This window comes from Lepidochelys olivacea, assembly GCF_965140295.1.
Source record: "Lepidochelys olivacea isolate rLepOli2 genome assembly, chromosome: 1".
Lineage (NCBI taxonomy): Eukaryota > Metazoa > Chordata > Testudines > Cheloniidae > Lepidochelys > Lepidochelys olivacea.
In genome coordinates, this window is record NC_140411.1 from 55,601,443 (window position 1) to 55,620,656 (window position 19,214).

Consider the following 19,214-nt stretch of genomic DNA (forward strand, 5'->3'; position numbering starts at 1 on the left):
CTTAGGTGAGAGAGAGAGGTTTAAGGCTGGTGGCATCTAAATGTTGGATATAGGCACCTAAGTCCTTTTGTAGGAGCTACATAGACTTAAATTACTTGGTGGTTCCAGTAATGATCAAGGAATACCTCTATGTGACATTCTTCTCGCCACTACACTGGTGTTTTCAACTGAGATGCTACAAATTTACCCCAGTGTAACAGAACAGGAGCTGGCCTATTTACTGCATGCAGTGGCTGTATTAGCTTTTAGAGGCAGGCTCCTAGTGAGCTGACAAATCACCACATACCTGCTAAACGAGTGACTCTGTAAAATCAAGTAACATCAAAAGCGAGCACCTCAGTTTAACCTGTATTTTAACAAAAAGTCTCTATTTTTTTACTTAGTGATGAGCTTGAGCTACAAAATTTGGATATCTGAATTTTGAATCCCTCAAAAATTTGGGGTCATTCAGATTCAGTGTTCTAGCTTATGATGGTCTCTGTGTAGTTAACCCTATTCCTGAGGCAGGATATCAAAGTGTACTTTCTACATTAATTCTGATTAATTCTGCACAGGCTTGCCTCTCCTGAATCCCTGTAAAGTTCTCCGAACTAAAGAATTCAGTGTAAAAGAGCCTTAATCACCATTTGGTTTTGTCCTATTATTGTTTATAAAAACCCTGCAGCATATTCATGGGCAGAGGTAAGACAATGGTGGAATTCTTCTCAGTAGCTAGTGTGGCCAAGGTCTGCAAGTAGCGCAGCTGGAGGGCTGATGGAGCCTCAACCAGCACCATGGAGGCCTGCTTCAGTGCTTCGGAAGCATTCCTTTCTCCTTCTGCTGCTATGATCTAAAAACATGATAGAAATGGACATGTTGGTGGTGATACACCACATTATACAAATGAGAGAAATATTACTGTGGATCTCACCTGAGCTCTAGCATCTCGTGTTGATTCAGCTTCAGCAGCCATAGCTCTTTGCATCTCCATTGGGATCCTGATGTCTTTGATTTCCACACGTGCTATCTGGATTCCCCATTTACTGGTGGCATTATCGAGGATAGACTTTTTAAAAAAAAAAAAAAAAAAAAAGGACAATATCAAAACCTATACCATGTGACTTAAATGACAAATCACACTAACCAAAATGTCTCAGATATCGACTACGCTCAGAATTCCAAAACAATTGCAAAAGAATAATTGAAATAAAAGAATAAATGGAAAGAAATTATGATCTACATGGGGATATTTCAGGGGTAGGTCAAGTGGCTAAAAAGGGTCAGATCAATTATTAGCTGTGAAATATTCTCTCAGATCTGTGATGTATTGGAGGGGAGATGATGCACTTGGGCAAGTCATTATGTTATTTTTCTAGCACCAGTTCTGCCCGATGGGAACAGCTTTGAAAGAAGCCATTTACCTTTATTGTGGTCAGAATTAAAGACCTGCAGGCCCAAACCTACAGACACTACCTTGAGTTAAATTCCTCATGTAAGGAAGGGCTTGCAGAACCAAGTGCAATAGTAGGAGCTGTTAATAAAGGACCAAGAGAATCTGGGAACATAAAAAGGTAAGTACCCCCCATGTGAAAGAATAGCACTCAACCTTTCATTGCAGATAAGTCACTCTGTTATCCACTGGAGCCAGAGACCCTCAGAAGAGTGCGAGTGACATCCTGAAATTGCACTGTACTATTTTCCCTCAATACATAGAATCAGTATGATGCATCACAATGCCTAGTACAATGGGATCCTGGTCTGTGACTAGGGCTCCTAAGCGCTACCACAATCAAGACCTTTGACTCTTCCTCATTACACATTGACACAACATCACGTCATATCACCTCTCTCACGCACACATTTTCTCCTGGCTGTTGGAAGGGGTGTGGAGGTGAGCTGTCTTTTTTTGGTCTCTCTCTCTCTCTCCCTGATATCGAAGAGGAAACAAGATCTTTTTTTTCCTCCTCTACTCTCTCTTGGCTGCCAGAGTGATGCTCCCTGGATTGCAGGGGAGGGTTGTGGGCAGGATTTAAACAGGGGAACAATTCAATCCAGTTCAGGTCAATTCAATACATTTTATTGACATGACATGAGAGATGGGTGGTGCCAAAGTTTAATCAAGCATCTGCTTAAGGTAATACAAGATGGTTTTACAAAAGGTAGATTGTGCCAGACCAACCTGATCTCCTTCTTTGATAAAGTAACTGTTTTTTTAGACAAAGGAAATGCAGTAGATCTAATCTACCTGGATTTCACTAGGGTATTTGATACGGTTCCAATGGGAAATTATGAGTTAAATTGAAGAAGATAGGGATTAATATGAGAATTGAAAGGTGGACAAGGAACTGGTTAAAAGGGAGACTACAACAGGTCATACTGAAAGGTGAACTCTCAGGCTAGAGGGAGGTTACTAGTGGAGTTCATCAGGGATCAGTCTTGGGACCAACCTTATTTAACATTTTTATTACCAACCTTGGCAAAAAAATAAAGTTTTCAGATGACACAAAGTTGGGAGGTATTGCCAATAAAGAGGACCAGATTATCAAACAATATGATCTGGACAACCTTGTAAACTGGAGTTATAGAAATGGGATTGCATTTAGGGACTAACAACAAGAATTTTTGCTATAAACAGGGAATGTATCAGTTGGAAGTGACAGGGGAGGCAAAAGACCTGGGTGTACTGGTTAATCATAGGATGACTATGAGCCACTAATATGATGTGGCTGTGAAAAAGGCTAATGCAGTCCTAGGATACGTGACAAAGTTCCTCCTCTGCCTTGGTGAGTCCTGCGCTTATTGGCAGATTTGCTTGCCTCTGAGATTCGCAGCAGCCCTCAGTTTCGCCACTTTTGCTAGTGGCTTAAACCTGCTGTTCACTCAGCTAATCTCATCACTGGCCAGCATAGGGAAAGCAAGAACAAACCCTAAAGTCTCTGCTGACTCACCTAGTGGGTCAGGGGATAGGCCATGGACCTTCCCCTCTGGTGGGATGCACAGTCCAGGTCACCTGCTCATCTCAAATGGGGAGTTAAGGGGGATGGGGGAAAACCCAGGCCCACCCTCTACTCTGGGTTCCAGCCCAGGGCCCTGTGGATTGCACCTGTCTACAGTGTCTCTTGTAACAGCTGCATGGCAGCTACAACTCCCTGGGCTACTTCCCCAGGGCCTCCTCCCAACACCTTCTTTACCCTCACCGCAGGATCTTCCTCCTGAAGCCTTATCATGCTTGTACTCCTCAGTTCTCTAACAGCACGCCTTCTCACTCCCTGCTCCTTGTACACACCCTCCCCTAACTGCTGGGAGGTCCTTTTTAAACCAGGTGTCCTGATTAGTTTGCCTGCCAGAATTGATTCTAGTATGTTCTTAATTGGCTCCAGGTGTCTTAATTAGCTTGCCTGTCTTAATTGGTTCTAGCAGGTTCTTGATTGCTCTAGTACAGCCCCTGCTCTGGTCACTCAAGGAACAGAAAACTGTTCATCCAGGGACCAGTATATTTGCTTTCTACCAGACTCCTGTACCCCACTGGTCAGGGTCTGTCACAGATGCTTCAGGTGAGGTATTTCTAGTAGCAACAGGGAAGTGTTAGTACCATTATACAAGGCACTGGTAAGAACTCATCTGGAATACTACGTGCAATTTTGGACGCCCATGTTTAGAAAAGATTAATTCAAACTGGAACAGGAGCAGAGAAGGGTTACTAGGATGATCCAAGGTATGGAAAACCTACCTTATGAGAGAAAAGGAGTACTAGTGGCACCTTAGAGACTAACCAATTTATTTGAGCATAAACTTTTGTGAGAATGCATCCGATGAAGTGAGCTGTAGCTCACGAAAGCTTATGCTCAAATAAATTGGTTAGTCTCTAAGATGCCACAAGTACTCCTTTTCTTTTTGTGAATACAGACTAACATGGCTGCTACTCTGAAACCTACCTTATGAGAGGAGACTCAAAGAGCTTGGCTTGTTTAGCCTAACCAAAAGAAGGCTGAGGGGAGATATGGTTGCTCTCTATAAATACATCAGAGGGATAACTACCAGGAGGGAGAGGAGTTAGTTGCATTATGTGCCAATGTGGACATGAACAAATGGCTATAAACTGGCCATCAACAAGTTTAGGCTTGAAATTAGACAAAGGTTTCTAACCATCAGAGGAGTAAAAGTTCTGGAACAGTCTTCCAAGGGGAGCAGTGGGGGCAAAAAGCCTAACTGGCTTGAAGACAAAGCTTGATAAGTTTATGGAGGGGATGGTATGATGAGAATGGTATGTAGCCAATCTGTGACTGCCAGCAGCAAATATCTCCAACGGCTGGTGATGGGATACTTGAGGGGAGGGCTCTCAGTTACTACTGATAATTCATGCTCAGGGTCTACTGATCACCATATTTGGGGTCAGGAAGGAATGTTCCCTTGGGTCAGATTGGCAGAGACCCTGGGGTTTTTTTGTTGTCCTCTTCAGCATTGAGCATGGGTCACTTGCAGGTCACTTGCAGGGAAGAAAGGTAAGCAGCAGGATACGGACCCTGGACTTCAGGAAAGCAGACTTCGACTCCCTCAGGGAACGGATGGCCAGGATCCCCTGGGGGACTAACTTGAAGGGGAAAGGAGTCCAGGAGAGCTGGCTGTATTTCAAGGAATCCCTGCTGAGGTTACAGGGACAAACCATCCCGATGAGTTGAAAGAATAGTAAATATGGCAGGCGACCAGCTTGGCTTAATGGTGAAATCCTAGCGGATCTTAAACATAAAAAAGAAGCTTACAAGAAGTGGAAGGTTGGACATATGACCAGGGAAGAGTATAAAAATATTGCTCGGGCATGTAGGAATGTTATCAGGAGGGCCAAATCGCACCTGGAGCTGCAGCTAGCCAGAGATGTCAAGAGTAACAAGAAGGGTTTCTTCAGGTATGTTGGCAACAAGAAGAAAGCCAAGGAATGTGTGGGCCCCTTACTGAATGAGGGAGGCAACCTAGTGACAGAGGATGTGGAAAAAGCTAATGTACTCAATGCTTTTTTTGCCTCTGTTTTCACTAACAAGGTCAGCTCCCAGACTGCTGCGCTGGGCATCACAAAATGCGGAAGAGATGGCCAGCCCTCTGTGGAGATAGAGGCGGTTAGGGACTATTTAGAAAAGCTGGACGTGCACAAGTCCATGGGGCCGGACGAGTTGCATCTGAGAGTGCTGAAGGAATTGGCGGCTGTGATTGCAGAGCCACTGGCCATTATCTTTGAAAACTCGTGGCGAACCGGGGAAGTCCCGGATGACTGGAAAAAGGCTAATGTAGTGCCAATCTTTAAAAAAGGGAAGAAGGAAGATCCTGGGAACTACAGGCCAGTCAGCCTCACCTCAGTCCCTGGAAAAATCATGGAGCAGGTCCTCAAAGAATCAATCCTGAAGCACTTGCATGAGAGGAAAGTGATCAGGAACAGCCAGCATGGATTCACCAAGGGAAGGTCATGCCTGACTAATCTAATCGCCTTTTATGATGAGATTACTGGTTCTGTGGATGAAGGGAAAGCAGTGGATGTATTGTTTGTTGACTTTAGCAAAGCTTTTGACACGGTCTCCCATAGTATTCTTGTCAGCAAGTTAAGGAAGTATGGGCTGGATGAATGCACCATAAGGTGGGTAGAAAGCTGGCTAGATTGTCGGGCTCAACGGGTAGTGATCAATGGCTCCATGTCTAGTTGGCAGCCGGTATCAAGTGGAGTGCCCCAAGGGTCGGTCCTGGGGCCGGTTTTATTCAATATCTTCATAAATGATCTGGAGGATGGTGTGGATTGCACTCTCAGCAAATTTGCGGATGATACTAAACTGGGAGGAGTGGTAGATACGCTGGAGGGGAGGGATAGGATACAGAAGGACCTAGACCAATTGGAAGATTGGGCCAAAAGGAATCTGATGAGGTTCAATAAGGATAAGTGCAGGGTCCTGCACTTAGGATGGAAGAATCCAATGCACAGCTACAGACTAGGGACCGAATGGCTAGGCAGCAGTTCTGCGGAAAAGGACCTAGGGGTGACAGTGGACGAGAAGCTGGATATGAGTCAGCAGTGTGCCCTTGTTGCCAAGAAGGCCAATGGCATTTTGGGATGTATAAGTAGGGGCATAGCGAGCAGATCGAGGGACGTGATCGTTCCCCTCTATTCGACATTGGTGAGGCCTCATCTGGAGTACTGTGTCCAGTTTTGGGCCCCACACTTCAAGAAGGATGTGGATAAATTGGAGAGAGTCCAGCGAAGGGCAACAAAAATGATTAGGGGACTGGAACACATGAGTTATGAGGAGAGGCTGAGGGAGCTGGGATTGTTTAGCCTGCAGAAGAGAAGAATGAGGGGGGATTTGATAGCTGCTTTCAACTACCTGAAAGGGGGTTCCAAAGAGGATGGCTCTAGACTGTTCTCAATGGTAGCAGATGACAGAACGAGGAGTAATGGTCTCAAGTTGCAGTGGGGGAGGTTTAGATTGGATATTAGGAAAAACTTTTTCACTAAGAGGGTGGTGAAACACTGGAATGCGTTACCTAGGGAGGTGGTAGAATCTCCTTCCTTAGAGGTTTTTAAGGTCAGGCTTGACAAAGCCCTGGCTGGGATGATTTAACTGGGAATTGGTCCTGCTTTGAGCAGGGGGTTGGACTAGATGACCTTCTGGGGTCCCTTCCAACCCTGATATTCTATGATTCTATGATTCTAAACAAGTGTAAATTGTAGATTCTCTAACTTTATGTATTTAAATCATGATTTGAGGACTTCAGTAACTCAGCCAGAGGTTAGGGGGTCTATTATAGGAGTGGGTGGGTGAGGGTGAGGTTCTGTGGCATAGGCAACATACGACTCTTGCATTTGGGGAGGCTGGGCGGGAGCGCCGGAAGTTCTCTAGAAATTGAGGGGAGGGCCACCAGTGCCTGGACAGTAGCCCCACCCCCTGCTCCACCACGAGGTCCACACCCACTCAGCCTCTTCTCCCAAGACCCCGCTCCCACTCCACCTCTTCCTGCCCACACTCCACCGCTTCCTGACCCTGCTCCGCCTCTTCCCCTGAGGCCCCCGCACCCACTCCTCTCTGCCCTCTCCCCCAATAACCCCTCCACCCACCGCTCTGGGGTTTCGGGCTCTGGGGTGTGGCCAGGGATGAGGGTTTTGGAGTGCAGAAGAGGGCTCAGGGCTCAGATAGGGGGTTGGGGTGCAGGAGAGGGTTCGGGGTGTGGGCTCTAGGAGGGAGTTTGGGTGAGGGAGGAGGATCAGGGCTGAGGCAGGGGGTTGGGGTGTAAGATGGGGTGAGGAGTGGGGGCTCCAGCCAGGCGGTGCTTACCTCGGGTGGCTCCCGAAAGCAGCCAGCATGTCCAGCTCCTAGGCTCAGGGACGGACAGATGGCCATGGTTCCTGGCCAATGGGAGCTGCGGAGTCAGTGTTCAGGGCAGGGGCAGCATGTGGAGACCCCGTGGGTGCTCCTGCACTTAGGAGGTGGACATGCTGGCCACTTCCAGGAGCCACGCAGACCAGGACAGGTAAGGAGCCTGCCTTAGCCCCACTGTGCTGCCGACCAGACTTTTAGCGGCCTATTAAAATCTCCTGGATTGGTTTCAAATTCACCAGGAGATTGATGCCTATTTCGGAAGAATCCCGGCCAAACTGGAGCCTTCACCCCCTCCCACACTCCAACCCTCTGTCCCAGCCCGTAGCCCTCTCCCACACTCCGAACCCCTTGGCGCCAGCCCAGAGCTCGCATCCCAACCCCCTGTCCCAGCTGTGAGCCCCCTCCCACATCCCAACCCCCTACTCTAGCCCAGAGCCCCCTCCCAACCCTGAACCCCGCATTACTGGCCCCACCCCAGAGCCCGCACCCCCAGCCAGAGCCCTCACCTTCTCCTGCACCCCAACCCCGTGCCCCATCCCAGTGAAAATGAGTGAGGGTAGGGGAAACCAAGTGACAGAGGGAGGGGATGGTGTGGGGGCGGAGCCTCAGAGAAAGGGCAGGAGTGTGGCCTTGGAAAAGGAGAAGGCCGGGGGGGGCAGTCTTGGCTCCCTCCTCTGTGGCCCCCCGCTCCTTTCCATCTCCTTCCCCGAGTCTCCCCCCACCTTCTCCTCTCCATCCCCTCTTCTGAGGTCCCCACACTTGCCTCTCACTCCTCTCCATCCCCTCCCCGCTCACTTCTTTCTGGCCCTTCCTGCCTTAAGAGCAAGTGATGGGGAGAGAGGGGGCAGATAGGAGCAACTGATGGGCAGGCAAGGGGGGGGGCTCAGGGGAAGAAGCAGAGTGGGGGTAAGAAGAGGCGGTACGAGGGCAGGGCCTCAGGGAGAAGAGGCCAAGAGAGGGTGGGGCCTCAGGGCAGAGCACAAACGGGGCCACAGTTTGGGAACTGGTGGCCCCGCCACTTCTTGGGAGCTTCCAGGAGTGGCGGTGGGCCTCCAAAGAGAGGTGCACCACATCTGGCATTTCTTGACCGGTATGGGGAGGCTTAGTCTCTCCAAGCCTCTTATACCCACGACCCATGTTCTGTGGCCTGCAATGAGCAGGAGGTCAGTTTAGCTGGCCATGATGGTCCCTTCTGACCTTAAAGTCCTGAGTCTAAGATAGAGCATCTTGGTAACTATGGATTTCTTCACCATCGCACATTATTGCACATTTCTAAAGAAGTGTCAGGGAGCCCCATATCAAGACTCTTTACTGTCTCATTCACTTCTCAAAAAGTTAAGTTCCAAGAGCCTTGTTTGCTTTTTAACAAGAGATCACTAGTTTTATCAGATGAGCTGAGGAAGTATCTTTACAATATTTCTTCCATATTTTGCAGTAGGAGGTGTATGAAACTGAAAGGGGATAATGAAAGATTTTACAATTATGGTTTTTTTTTAAAAAGGCCACTCATTTCTAAGATTATATTCCATAAAACGAGATGCTGTGCCCGTCAATAGAACATTAGATGTAGATTTACCTGGATATTGTGGGCAATCTCTTCTCGACCAGACAGGATCTGGGACAAGCTTTGGGTGCCTAGAACATTTCTCAAAGTGGTCTGTGCCAGCAGGTTGGTTGCTAAATGGGCATCCGTGACATTAGCCACTGAACAGACAGCACTGTAGATTTTATAGTAGACCACTCCATCAACTTGGGTAGTTATAGAATCTTTCGTAAGAATCTACGAAAAACAAACATACAGAGATTAGATAATCATCCAGGACACACAAATCCCAGCATTATGGAGATGTTTGTTTCCTGTAGTGAGACAAGAAGCCACTATAATTCAAAGAAGTGTAGGTAAATTGATTTCAGTGATGTCATCCTGGATTTACAACCATTTAAACCAAAGCAATATTTTTGCAAAGTATTTAAATGACTCGCCCAGTAATATGTTAACCAGTTGTGATGATTCTGAGTGCATTTGCCTTGGAATCCTCATAAGCAGGTTCATGGAATTTAAAAATCATAGGCACAAGGACAGGAAAAAAATGCAACAACTGGATGACATGTTCTTAAATGGTCTGTGGCGTCCCTTTACGTAGGCATGCCAGGCCACATTCGCCAACGCTGGCGAAGGGAGCTATAAATCCCCTGTGCCCCAGTGAACAATTAATCTTGATGGAGCACAGTTGATGTTTCCACCACTGCCTTACCACCAGGATAGGTGGGAGGCATCTTTAGTTTGCAGCCAAGGGCTCCATAGAAGCCCTGCCAGAAGAGATTGCAGAGAGGATGTACTGAGTAAGTATGTTCCCAGGCTATTATGGCCACCTTCCTTCCTGTACAGACCTACCCATGTTTGGAGTTGGCTCTCTTCATCCCTCCAGCATGTCATCTCCCCTTTTCAGTACATCAGCTTCCCCTCCACCCCAGCTGACTTTCCATCTATGGAGTCTTTCTAACAGGGTGTTATGTTGGGGGTTGGGCAAAACCCTCACTGAAGCTGGTGGACATAACAGTCACTCTTCATAAAGGATAAAAGAAAGAAGCAGTTAAGCTCCTTTATGGAATCCAGAGCTGAAACAATAGGGAACCACCACCCAAAAATATAGGCCACATGCAAAGCTGGAATAGGAGTTGAGCCATGCACTCTGAGGGGTTTTCCTTGGGGTCTGAATGAAATGCAGTTTGTGTATGAGAGAGAGAGGAGGATCAGTACCATAGAAGCACACAAAGAAGGCAGCAAGGAAGCCTCAGATGCAGTGGTGTCCCTAGCTTCTGTTTGCCAGAAGCTGGGAATGGGCGACAGGGGATGGATCACTTGATGATTACCTGTTCTGTTCATTCCCTCTGGGGCACCTGGCATTGGCCACTGTCGGAAGACTGGATACTGGGCTACATGGACTTTTGATCTGACCCAGTATGACCGTTCTTATGTTCAGTCAGAGGAGCACTTGTAGTATGACCCTGAGAACGGCTAAGAGATGGAGCTTTTGCACAGAGTGCTGCTGGAAACAGGTGGGAAACTGAGCAACGGAACTGTCTCCTGCTGTTTGATTCCTACTGTATTTTGGGAAACAGGACTTTGTACATTTTTTGTAAATAAACAGGATTGCATCAAATAAATACCTGCCTCGATCATCATTTTCTCCTCCTAATGGAAACAACCCACAAGACCATGAATTCTGGCTGACCACTTGGGTCAAAAGGGGTAACAGAGTTTAGACTCAGTGAATCTGACACTACATGAAATAAGACCCCTGAGCTCTTAAAACCGATGAGGTTCCTTAAGCATATTTATTCCAAGCCACAGGCATTTAAATTTTGGATGGAATATTTAGGAACAATCTCTAGCAGCACACTATATCAGAAAGAACCTTTTCTCAGATCTGTAACACGGAAACTTTGTTGGCTCTATCACTACTGATTCTTCTTTCTCCTTTCTTCAGAAAAGCACAATAAAATGGCAACTCTTCAAGCAGAAGCACAGTACTGTAGCTACATGTAAATAAACCTTTTTCTGCGGAGGGGGAGATTTCCCATTGACTTTTTTTTAAAAATGAACTTCTTTGGCCAACATTTTCAACCCTGGGTGCCTAAAGAGAAGGCCGTTCATCCCTATTAAGGCCTGATTTTCAGAGATGAGCGCCTGCAGCTTCTTTTGACTTCAAGGTGACTTGTTAAGGTACCTAAGTGAGTATTAAATTACCTATCCATAGGCACCAAATGTGACAAATTTGGTCTTTGCTCATTGTTTTGTCTGGAACAACATTAACTTTCTAAGTTATCATTATGAAAGCCTTCACTGAAGTAAGTTTTGTATCTAATCAGTTATTTATCAGATCTGTTTCTTACTAGGAAAAATAGTTACTGGAGATCCCACTCTAGTTTATTGCTTGATTTCCCTGGATGGTAGAGAGAGGACTAATTCTGAAGGCTTGGTAAATTTTAGCTGTCTTGACTTCCCTCTCTCTCATCCTCGGACCTCCCCACATCTCTAGCTCTAATCTCACTTTCCTCTTTTTCTAACCCAGAATGCTGAAAGTTAGTAAGAAAAGCCTGCTTGACTTGCCAGGAGTGACAAGACTATAACCTGAGCTGGTAGGGTTGTAGGTTTGATTAGGCTCCAGTGTTATTCTGGCACTAGCATTTGGAAGTAAACAAGTACAGCAAATGAAGTTAAGTCTGTACCGCTGCCAAAGACTGAGACAAAAAAAACGCTTTCTTAGTTTGACATGTTAAAAACTAAAACTGCTTTAGGTTTGATTTCTAGTTTAAATGGCTATTGCATAAGTTGTTACCTCTTGTAGGGGAATGTTACTGGTAACAGTTCTAAGATCAACCCTGGTAAAAACATCCGTACACGGAAGGACTATTATCAAACCTGCAGAAAAGAAGAAGAAAAGGCCAAAGCTGAAACACCTTATCTGAAGGCTAAGCTCTGATCGCACATGAAGCAAACCTCTGGAAATAACTATTTCTATTGTGTAATGACAATGGCCCTCAGAGCTATACTGATATTTCATTACCACAGCATTTCTTTTTCTGTATGAGGAGAAAGGAATGGGGTTTCATATTTTTATATATATAATGGAAGGAAATGCGGATGTCGGAGTTCCAATACCAATGTGAATTCAGTAGGGTTAAGTAGATAGTGTACTAGACTGGGAGTCAGAAGAATTCCATTCTGTTCTCAGCTCTGTCATGTGACCTTGAGCAAGTTACTTCCTTCTCTATGCCTCTGTTTCCCCTCTCAAATTTTTATCTATTTAGATTGTTAGCTCTTCAGGATGGTGGGTCAGGGGGAACTAGCCACTTAGTGTGGCTCCTCCTTCAACCCCTGGCCCTGCCCACTTTTTGGGCCACATGGTTGTTTTGCAGAGGAATAGAGATGGTTATGTGATAAGGGGGTTCTTCCTCCATTCCTACTCCATGTTTGCACCGTCTCACTGTACCTTTTCCAATGGATTGTTTGTTTTTCATCCGCATGGTGCAAAGGTACTTGTTATAATAATGCAGAGAGCATTCTTCTTATTAGTGATCGTTTCCTATGACAATAGCACCTGAAGGCCCCAACTATGATACCAAGTGTTGCGCTAGGCGCTGTACACACACACTTAGTAAGATACTGTCCCCGCCCCAAAGACCTTACAACTTTAAATAGACAAGACTGATAAAGGGTGAGAGAAAGGAAGTATTATTATCCCCCCATTTTACAGATGGCAAACTGAAGTCCAGGGAGATTGAGTGACTTGCCAAAGGTCACACAGGAAGTCTGTGGCAGAATGGGGAATGGACTCCTAAGTCTCTGTCCAGTGTGTTAAGCACAAGATCATCCTTCCCCTGCATGTGATCTTTACACTATTATAAAGCCAGGTTTAGATCTCAGGATCTGCTGGCTTCCTCTCTAAACAGCAATATAGAGAAAACAAGCAGCAGATGCACAGGCTCATGGACAAAGAATTACTTTGTCCTTTTTACTGTGCCCTGGACAGATTCCTTGCATCACCCATTCTCTGCACAAGGACTTGAAAGAACCTCAGATGCAGAACATCTGGTTACAGTGAAAATAGATAAAACCTCATTTACTCACCTGGGCCCTTTGCTCTTTTAGACACTATACGTCCCAGCCGAAATACAACAGCACGCTCATATTCCTTGACAATCTAGGACAATATTTTTAAAATAGAGTTTAACACTAACACCACCCTTCCCTCTTGCCTGACTGTCTATCCTTCAAACCACACGGAAATGACAAAATAATGATAGCAAAAGATATGTAGGTAATTACACATTTTTGATCTTGTTCTCCCTCTAGCCCCTCACCCTGTCCCTTGCTGTGGAATATCAGGCCCCGATCCTGCAAATACTTATGCATGTGATCACAGGTGCCGGCTTCTTCCTTTCCCCGGGAGTGCTCAACCCCTGCTCAGCCTGAGGCCCCACCCCCACTCCACACCTTCCTGCCCCCACCCTACCCCACTCCACACTTTCCCTGCCCCCCCACCCCTGCCCCACCTCTTCCCGCCCCCTCTCTGCCCTGCCCCCCCTGCTCCCACCCTGCCTCTTTCCACCCAGTTCCACCCCTCCCCGAAGCGTGCCCCGTCCCTGCTCCTCCTCCTCCCCCCCCCAGCGCCTCCTGCACACTGCGGAACAGCTGGTCGTGGTGGGCGGGAGGCACTGGGAGAGAAGGGGAGGAGCCGACTGGTGGGGCTGGTGGTGGGCAGGAGGTGCTGGAGGGGTGTGGGAGGGAGCTTGGCTGCCTGTGGGTGATAAGCACCCACTATTTTTTCCCATGGGTGGTCCAGGATGTGGACCTGCGTTTGTATTTGTACAAATACTGACCAGTTTTTCTAAGTCTCTCATCCCCAGCACCTCAGAAACATTCATTACTTTATTCTCACACTATCCCTGTGGAAGAGCTGAAGGCACAGAGAATTTAAATGATCTATCTGAGGTTATACAGGGAGCCTGAGGATGAACATGGACCAGAACACAGACCTCTTGCATCCCAATCTTGAACCTTAACTACAAAAACTATCCTTTGTCCCATAACATGGGGTATAAATGGCTTTTGTCCTGGTGAAATACATAGTAGTAATAGACCGTTCTCTCAGTGCTCCAATTCCCATCAGCTTACCTTCAGGCACATCCAGATGGAGAAAGGAAAGGTAATAAGCACGAACAGGACTGAAAGAGAAACCAGGATCCAGCCACAGGCCCCAATTCCTTCCTTCTTATCTGCTACAGAATAAAAAGACGGGAACCGTTGGCAGTTGCCTGGTCAATCTGCTGAGTTTATAGTAAAACATCTGGCACAACAAAGAAGTTCTACATGAGGAAAAATGACAGGAACTCCCAGGACAGTTTAGGTTTGAAACTTCTGGTGTAGAGAGCTGGCCCGTTCACCTAATGCCAGAAACCAGTGATTGTCAAAACGCGCAGATATATGACTAGCCCTCTGGGCAGTTTTTTTCACTCTACGGTCCTGCTGCCTTTCCTCAGCACTGTATTATCATTAATTAATTGTGTTGGGATAGAGCCTGGAGACCCCAATTGCCAGATGCCAGGGGTTTTTTTAGCCGGGGAGGGGGTACTTAGGAGCAGAGCTGCAACGAGGCAAGGAAAAGCCAGAGATTTTTTCACAGGAAGGGTGTGACAAATCCAGCCCAGCCAAGCCCTATACAAGAGGAGCAGCTGGGGCATAAGCAATGGGAATCAGGACAGGAGACGTGGAGGGAGCCATGCTGGGGGAAGACCAGCTGCAGGATTCCATTTTTCAATGGAGAGTGTGGCCGTAATTGATTTTTGTGGGCATGCCACCAAGAAGCTGAATGTTGCAGCCTCCTCGCTCCATGCCTCTCCACTGCTTGGAGAAGAAGAGAGCTAGGGGCTCAGCACCCCAGGGCAGGGTACAAGGGAGGCATGCTCACAGGATCTGTGTGTAGAGGCTGTTCCCGACAACCTGCTCCCGCACTGGGCTGAACACAACCTGTGGTGGGGGCCTACTCTTCCCTGTATGAGGACTCCTATACCAGAACTAAGGTCTTTTCCCTGCTCACTTGCTCTGCTTGGGATTCAAACTTCACGCTGTGTAAAAAACCCTTCTCCTTATATAACATCTAAAATCTTTTTTTCCCCCACCACAGTTACCGAGGAGAGAATGCTGTGCTCTGCAGTCCTCTGCTCCACATTTCTGAGGTCCTTGCTACAGATTTAATCATGCCCAGGTTGAGAGGTTTGGGCCCAAGAGGACGGAGTTTCAGGCCTTGTTTGGAACGTCCTGCCTTCTCTGTTCAAGCTTTTTGCATGGGAACTGTGTGTACATCTTACACTAACACTCTATATTTGGGAGAGTTTGAATCCAGGCTTTTGTTCTGACCCACTGAAACACAAAAGACAAATCTAGGGGTTAGGTTCAGGCTGGTTGCCAGAAAAATGTCATTTGGTCTTGCCACTGCTGGAACCGATGATTTGAGCAGTTCTCTTGAGTAAATTACCATGAAAACTTCAGGTACATGTGGCTGAGGCCAGCCTAGAATCCTCATGGTTAATGTTAAAAACTTAAAACCACTGTTTATGCTGCTTCTCCACCATACGTCCTGCCCTGTTATTGTTCTATTCAGCTTCATTTGCCATCACTGGAGTGTCAGGCTATTGCTGGTACATTAAGTAATAGGCAAGAGGATAAATGTTTCTTCCATCAGTTGACTGTCCTACTCACTCTTATGATCAAATGCAATGTGATCAAATAATGAGAGTTGTTTGTATCAACATTGGTTCACTGTCAGCTCCAAGTGCGAAAGATTGCTCAAGAAGCAGGGCCATGTTTTAATCACAGAAGAATTTTACAGATGCTGAAAAAAGGCATATTGTACCTCTTGGCCTTCATCTTCCTCCCCACCTCCACCCATGCTATCATCCCCTCTCCCCCTTCCCCTTTTACACCCATCTAGGATACATGTTTCAACAGAGCTTTTCTCTGCAGCTCAAAAGTTACTCTGATTGAAAATATCATACTTGTATCCCAGTCTAAAGACTCTGGGCTAGATCTTCAAAGGGACTTACCTAGGTGCCTATGGCCAACATTTACATGTCACCAAGATCCTCAAAGCCTTCTCTCAGCTGGGCCCTAAATTCCCAAATGCCCACTGGTAACGTCTCCAAGGTGGTTAAGTTTCTGCTGATGGGAGCATGCAAAGCCCACTCTGTCCTGACACCCCCAAGTTGCTCAATGCCCTAGTAAGATTCATAAACTAGATGTTCCCTCTCCCTATCTTGCTGGGGCCTGATCTGGTAGGCATTCTTGGAGCACGCCTAACTCGCACAAAAGTCAGGTGTGGTGATGGCTGTTAGACTGCTCATCTGGGCCAATTACTGCAGAGGCAGGATTTGAATACAGCGCTCCCACCTCTCACGTGGGTGCCCTAATCACTGGGGTATTAGCTACTCTGATGTGGGTTTCCCTCAGTCTCTCCTGTTGAAGCTTTTTCACTTTGGGTAAATAGCTAAATATTCATTAGGCTAGAAAGAGAATCACTCAACAGCCCAGTGGTTAGGGTAATCACCTGGGACATGGGAGACCTAGGTTCCACTCCCTGCAGCTGAGCAGGGATCTGAAAGCAAATCTCCCACACCCCAGGAGACAGTCCTAACCACGGAGCTACTTGCTATCATGGGAGATGGATAGACGGCGCTCTTGTTGTGTGTTTTTCTTGCTACAAAGGATTGACCAGAGCTGATGTAGGTGCTTAACTCCAGGACTGTCCCTTTGAGGCCCAGGGTTTAGACCACACCCCTCTCCTGAACATTTCCTACTGGCTAGCTTAGGGCGCTTCCCGTTCAGCTTGTACAAATTCCATTCTTAGGTGTCAGGCTCCCTATTCAAATCATGGGAAGCGTCTAACTCGGGGCTGAGGATTCCACTGGATGGCAGAATGCCTAAAAGTTAGGCATTGCATGTCAGTGTGGCCATGCGCATGTCCTTTTGTGGATCTAGCTTTCCCTACCCAATGTCCTCCCAAAGTGAGTTAACAGTAACAAATAAAATAATAAATCTTGCAAGTTATTTCCTCCTCTGAGTTTCCCAGTGCATCAAGTCTCTTCTGTGTCTGTCTTTTGAAGGGCCAGGCCTCTGGCACCAGGACTGTTTTTATTTTGGTATCTTGTACAGAGCTGAGCATTATTGGTGCTTTGACCATCACTTTGTGAGAGACAGAACTAAATGAATATAAGGCCACGTGTTTTGGAGAGGAAGAAAGATGTGCCTTTATGGAAAAATCCTATAGGATTTAGTAGAAAATACTACTCTTTATATAGGTTTATGGAGCCATCCTCTAGACTATAATAGAGAATTATATTCCTATCCTAGAATTCAATAAGATGGTCTAAAATCCTATAGAATGTTCATAATTCTTTATTAAAATCTATAGGACTTTTTCATAAGGATTACATTGCTCTTGATTGCTAAAACCAAAATGCTAGCAGCATAGATTGTCTGTCTAATCTATAATCACCACACAAAATTAGTAGCCATTTAAAAAAAAAACAGGAGGATGTTGGATGGCTCCAGGGAGACATAATGGAATATGGAGTCTTTTACCTGTAGGAGCTCAGACACCATGGCAATGGGTGCAGTGAAAAACCTAGAAAGAATGGAACTGGTAAATAGTTCCAGTCCATATTGGACCACTGACTGAAAGCTGTTACATTTCAATTGCTTGGTAGCTTAGGTGAAATGAGTTGGTGGGCTCAGTCCAATTCTCAGGAGCGTTCATTACAAAACCACCTGCGTAATTGGCACCATATGGTACCCTCACAGCTAGTCTTAGCAGAGAGAGCCTAAGGATTGTATCGGTATGGACTCTGAATTAGCCTATCCGCTATAGGTGTCAGTCCCCAGATAAGGGTTGAGGCATACTGGCAGGACAGTGGGGAAGCTGGCATAAATGCTGCCAAGGAGATGGAGGAATCCAGGGGTAGCAATCTGATGCCTTTGACCCACGCTTAACTTTTCTCTCTCTCTCTCACACACACACACACACGTTTGTTGGGGTTATTTTGCAGTAAGAATGGAAGGAACACTTACCAACTAGCATCTCCTTACTCTCTTTCCCAAGGTAGCCTCTCCCAGAATCCATCTCATTATAGAGAAATCCTTGTCACCTCACAAGCCGTAATGAAGACACCCCCTCAAATGGTGCACAGCTCGTTAAAGTGTCTGAGAAGAAAAGCAGAGCCGCAGAAGATCAAGCTCTCACCTGCGAGCGAGTCCACAAGGGATTAGTTACCCAGGTGAGAGAAGAATGTTTACAGAAACAAAGTCTGATGGGTCATGTTCCTCTCTGGAGTAACTCCACTGGTTTCAATTACTTTACTCCAGGGCTGAATTTGGCCCAGCACTTCTAGTTCCTGCAGAATCGTCTCTGGGAGTGATTTCTACATGCAACAGCAATAAATGGCACAATTTTCATAGATTCATAGATATTTAGGTCAGAAGGGACCATTATGATCATCTAGTCTGACCTCCTGCACAATGCAGGCCACAGAATTTCACCCACCACTCCTGCGAAAAACCTCTCACCTATGTCTAAGCTATTGAAGTCCTCAAATCGTGGTTTAAAGACTTCAAGGAGCAGAGAATCCTCCAGCAAGTGACTCGTACCCCATGCTACAGAGGAAAGCGAAAAACCTCCAGGGCCTCTTCCAATCTGCCCTGGAGGAAAATTCCTTCCCGACCCCAAATATGGCGATCAGCTAAACCCTGAGCATATGGGCAAGATTCACCAGCCAGATACTACAGAAAATTCTTTCCTGGGTAACTCAGATCCCACCCCATCTAATATCCCATCACAGGCCATTGGGCCTATTTACCATGAATATTTAATTACCAAAACCATGTTATCCCATCATACCATCTTCTCCATAAACTTATTGAGTTTAATCTTAAAGCCAGATAGATCTTTTGCCCCCACTGCTTCCCTTGGAAGGCTATTCCAAAACTTCACTCCTCTGATGGTTAGAAACCTTTGTCTAATTTTCAAAGCCATGTTAAAAAAGAAAAAGAAGTCAAAGCTGGATTGTGAACTCTCCAGGGCAGGGATTGTTTCTTGAGCTGCACCTTTACTGTATCCAGTGTAATGGGGCCCCAATTTTGTTTAGGGTCCCTAGGTACTATGCAATCCATATGTAGCACCCCCTCTATACTCGGTTACTTTCTTTAATGCCAATCTGCTTATAGGTTTTGATGGACGGGTCTGGGTTCTTCTGGATCCCACCACCCACTCAGCAGGGTGTCTCTTCTTTATTTTTTCCTATGAATTTATTTGGCAGTACTTC

At 46.3% G+C, this 19,214-nt stretch overlaps 1 protein-coding gene across 1 annotated transcript; it reads right to left on the minus strand.

Moving 5' to 3' along the window:
* Positions 1-552: 552 nt before the first annotated feature.
* On the minus strand, positions 553-18,054 carry STOML3 (stomatin like 3). Its single transcript, XM_084622366.1, has 7 exons — positions 17,965-18,054; positions 14,017-14,120; positions 12,970-13,042; positions 11,678-11,760; positions 8,911-9,114; positions 911-1,045; positions 553-829 (listed from the first exon to the last, which is right to left on the minus strand). The coding sequence occupies exons 1-7, from the start codon at positions 18,014-18,016 to the stop codon at positions 641-643; spliced, it is 840 nt and encodes a 279-aa protein (XP_084478492.1). The 5' UTR covers positions 18,017-18,054; the 3' UTR covers positions 553-640.
* Between the last annotated feature and the right edge of the window lie 1,160 nt (positions 18,055-19,214).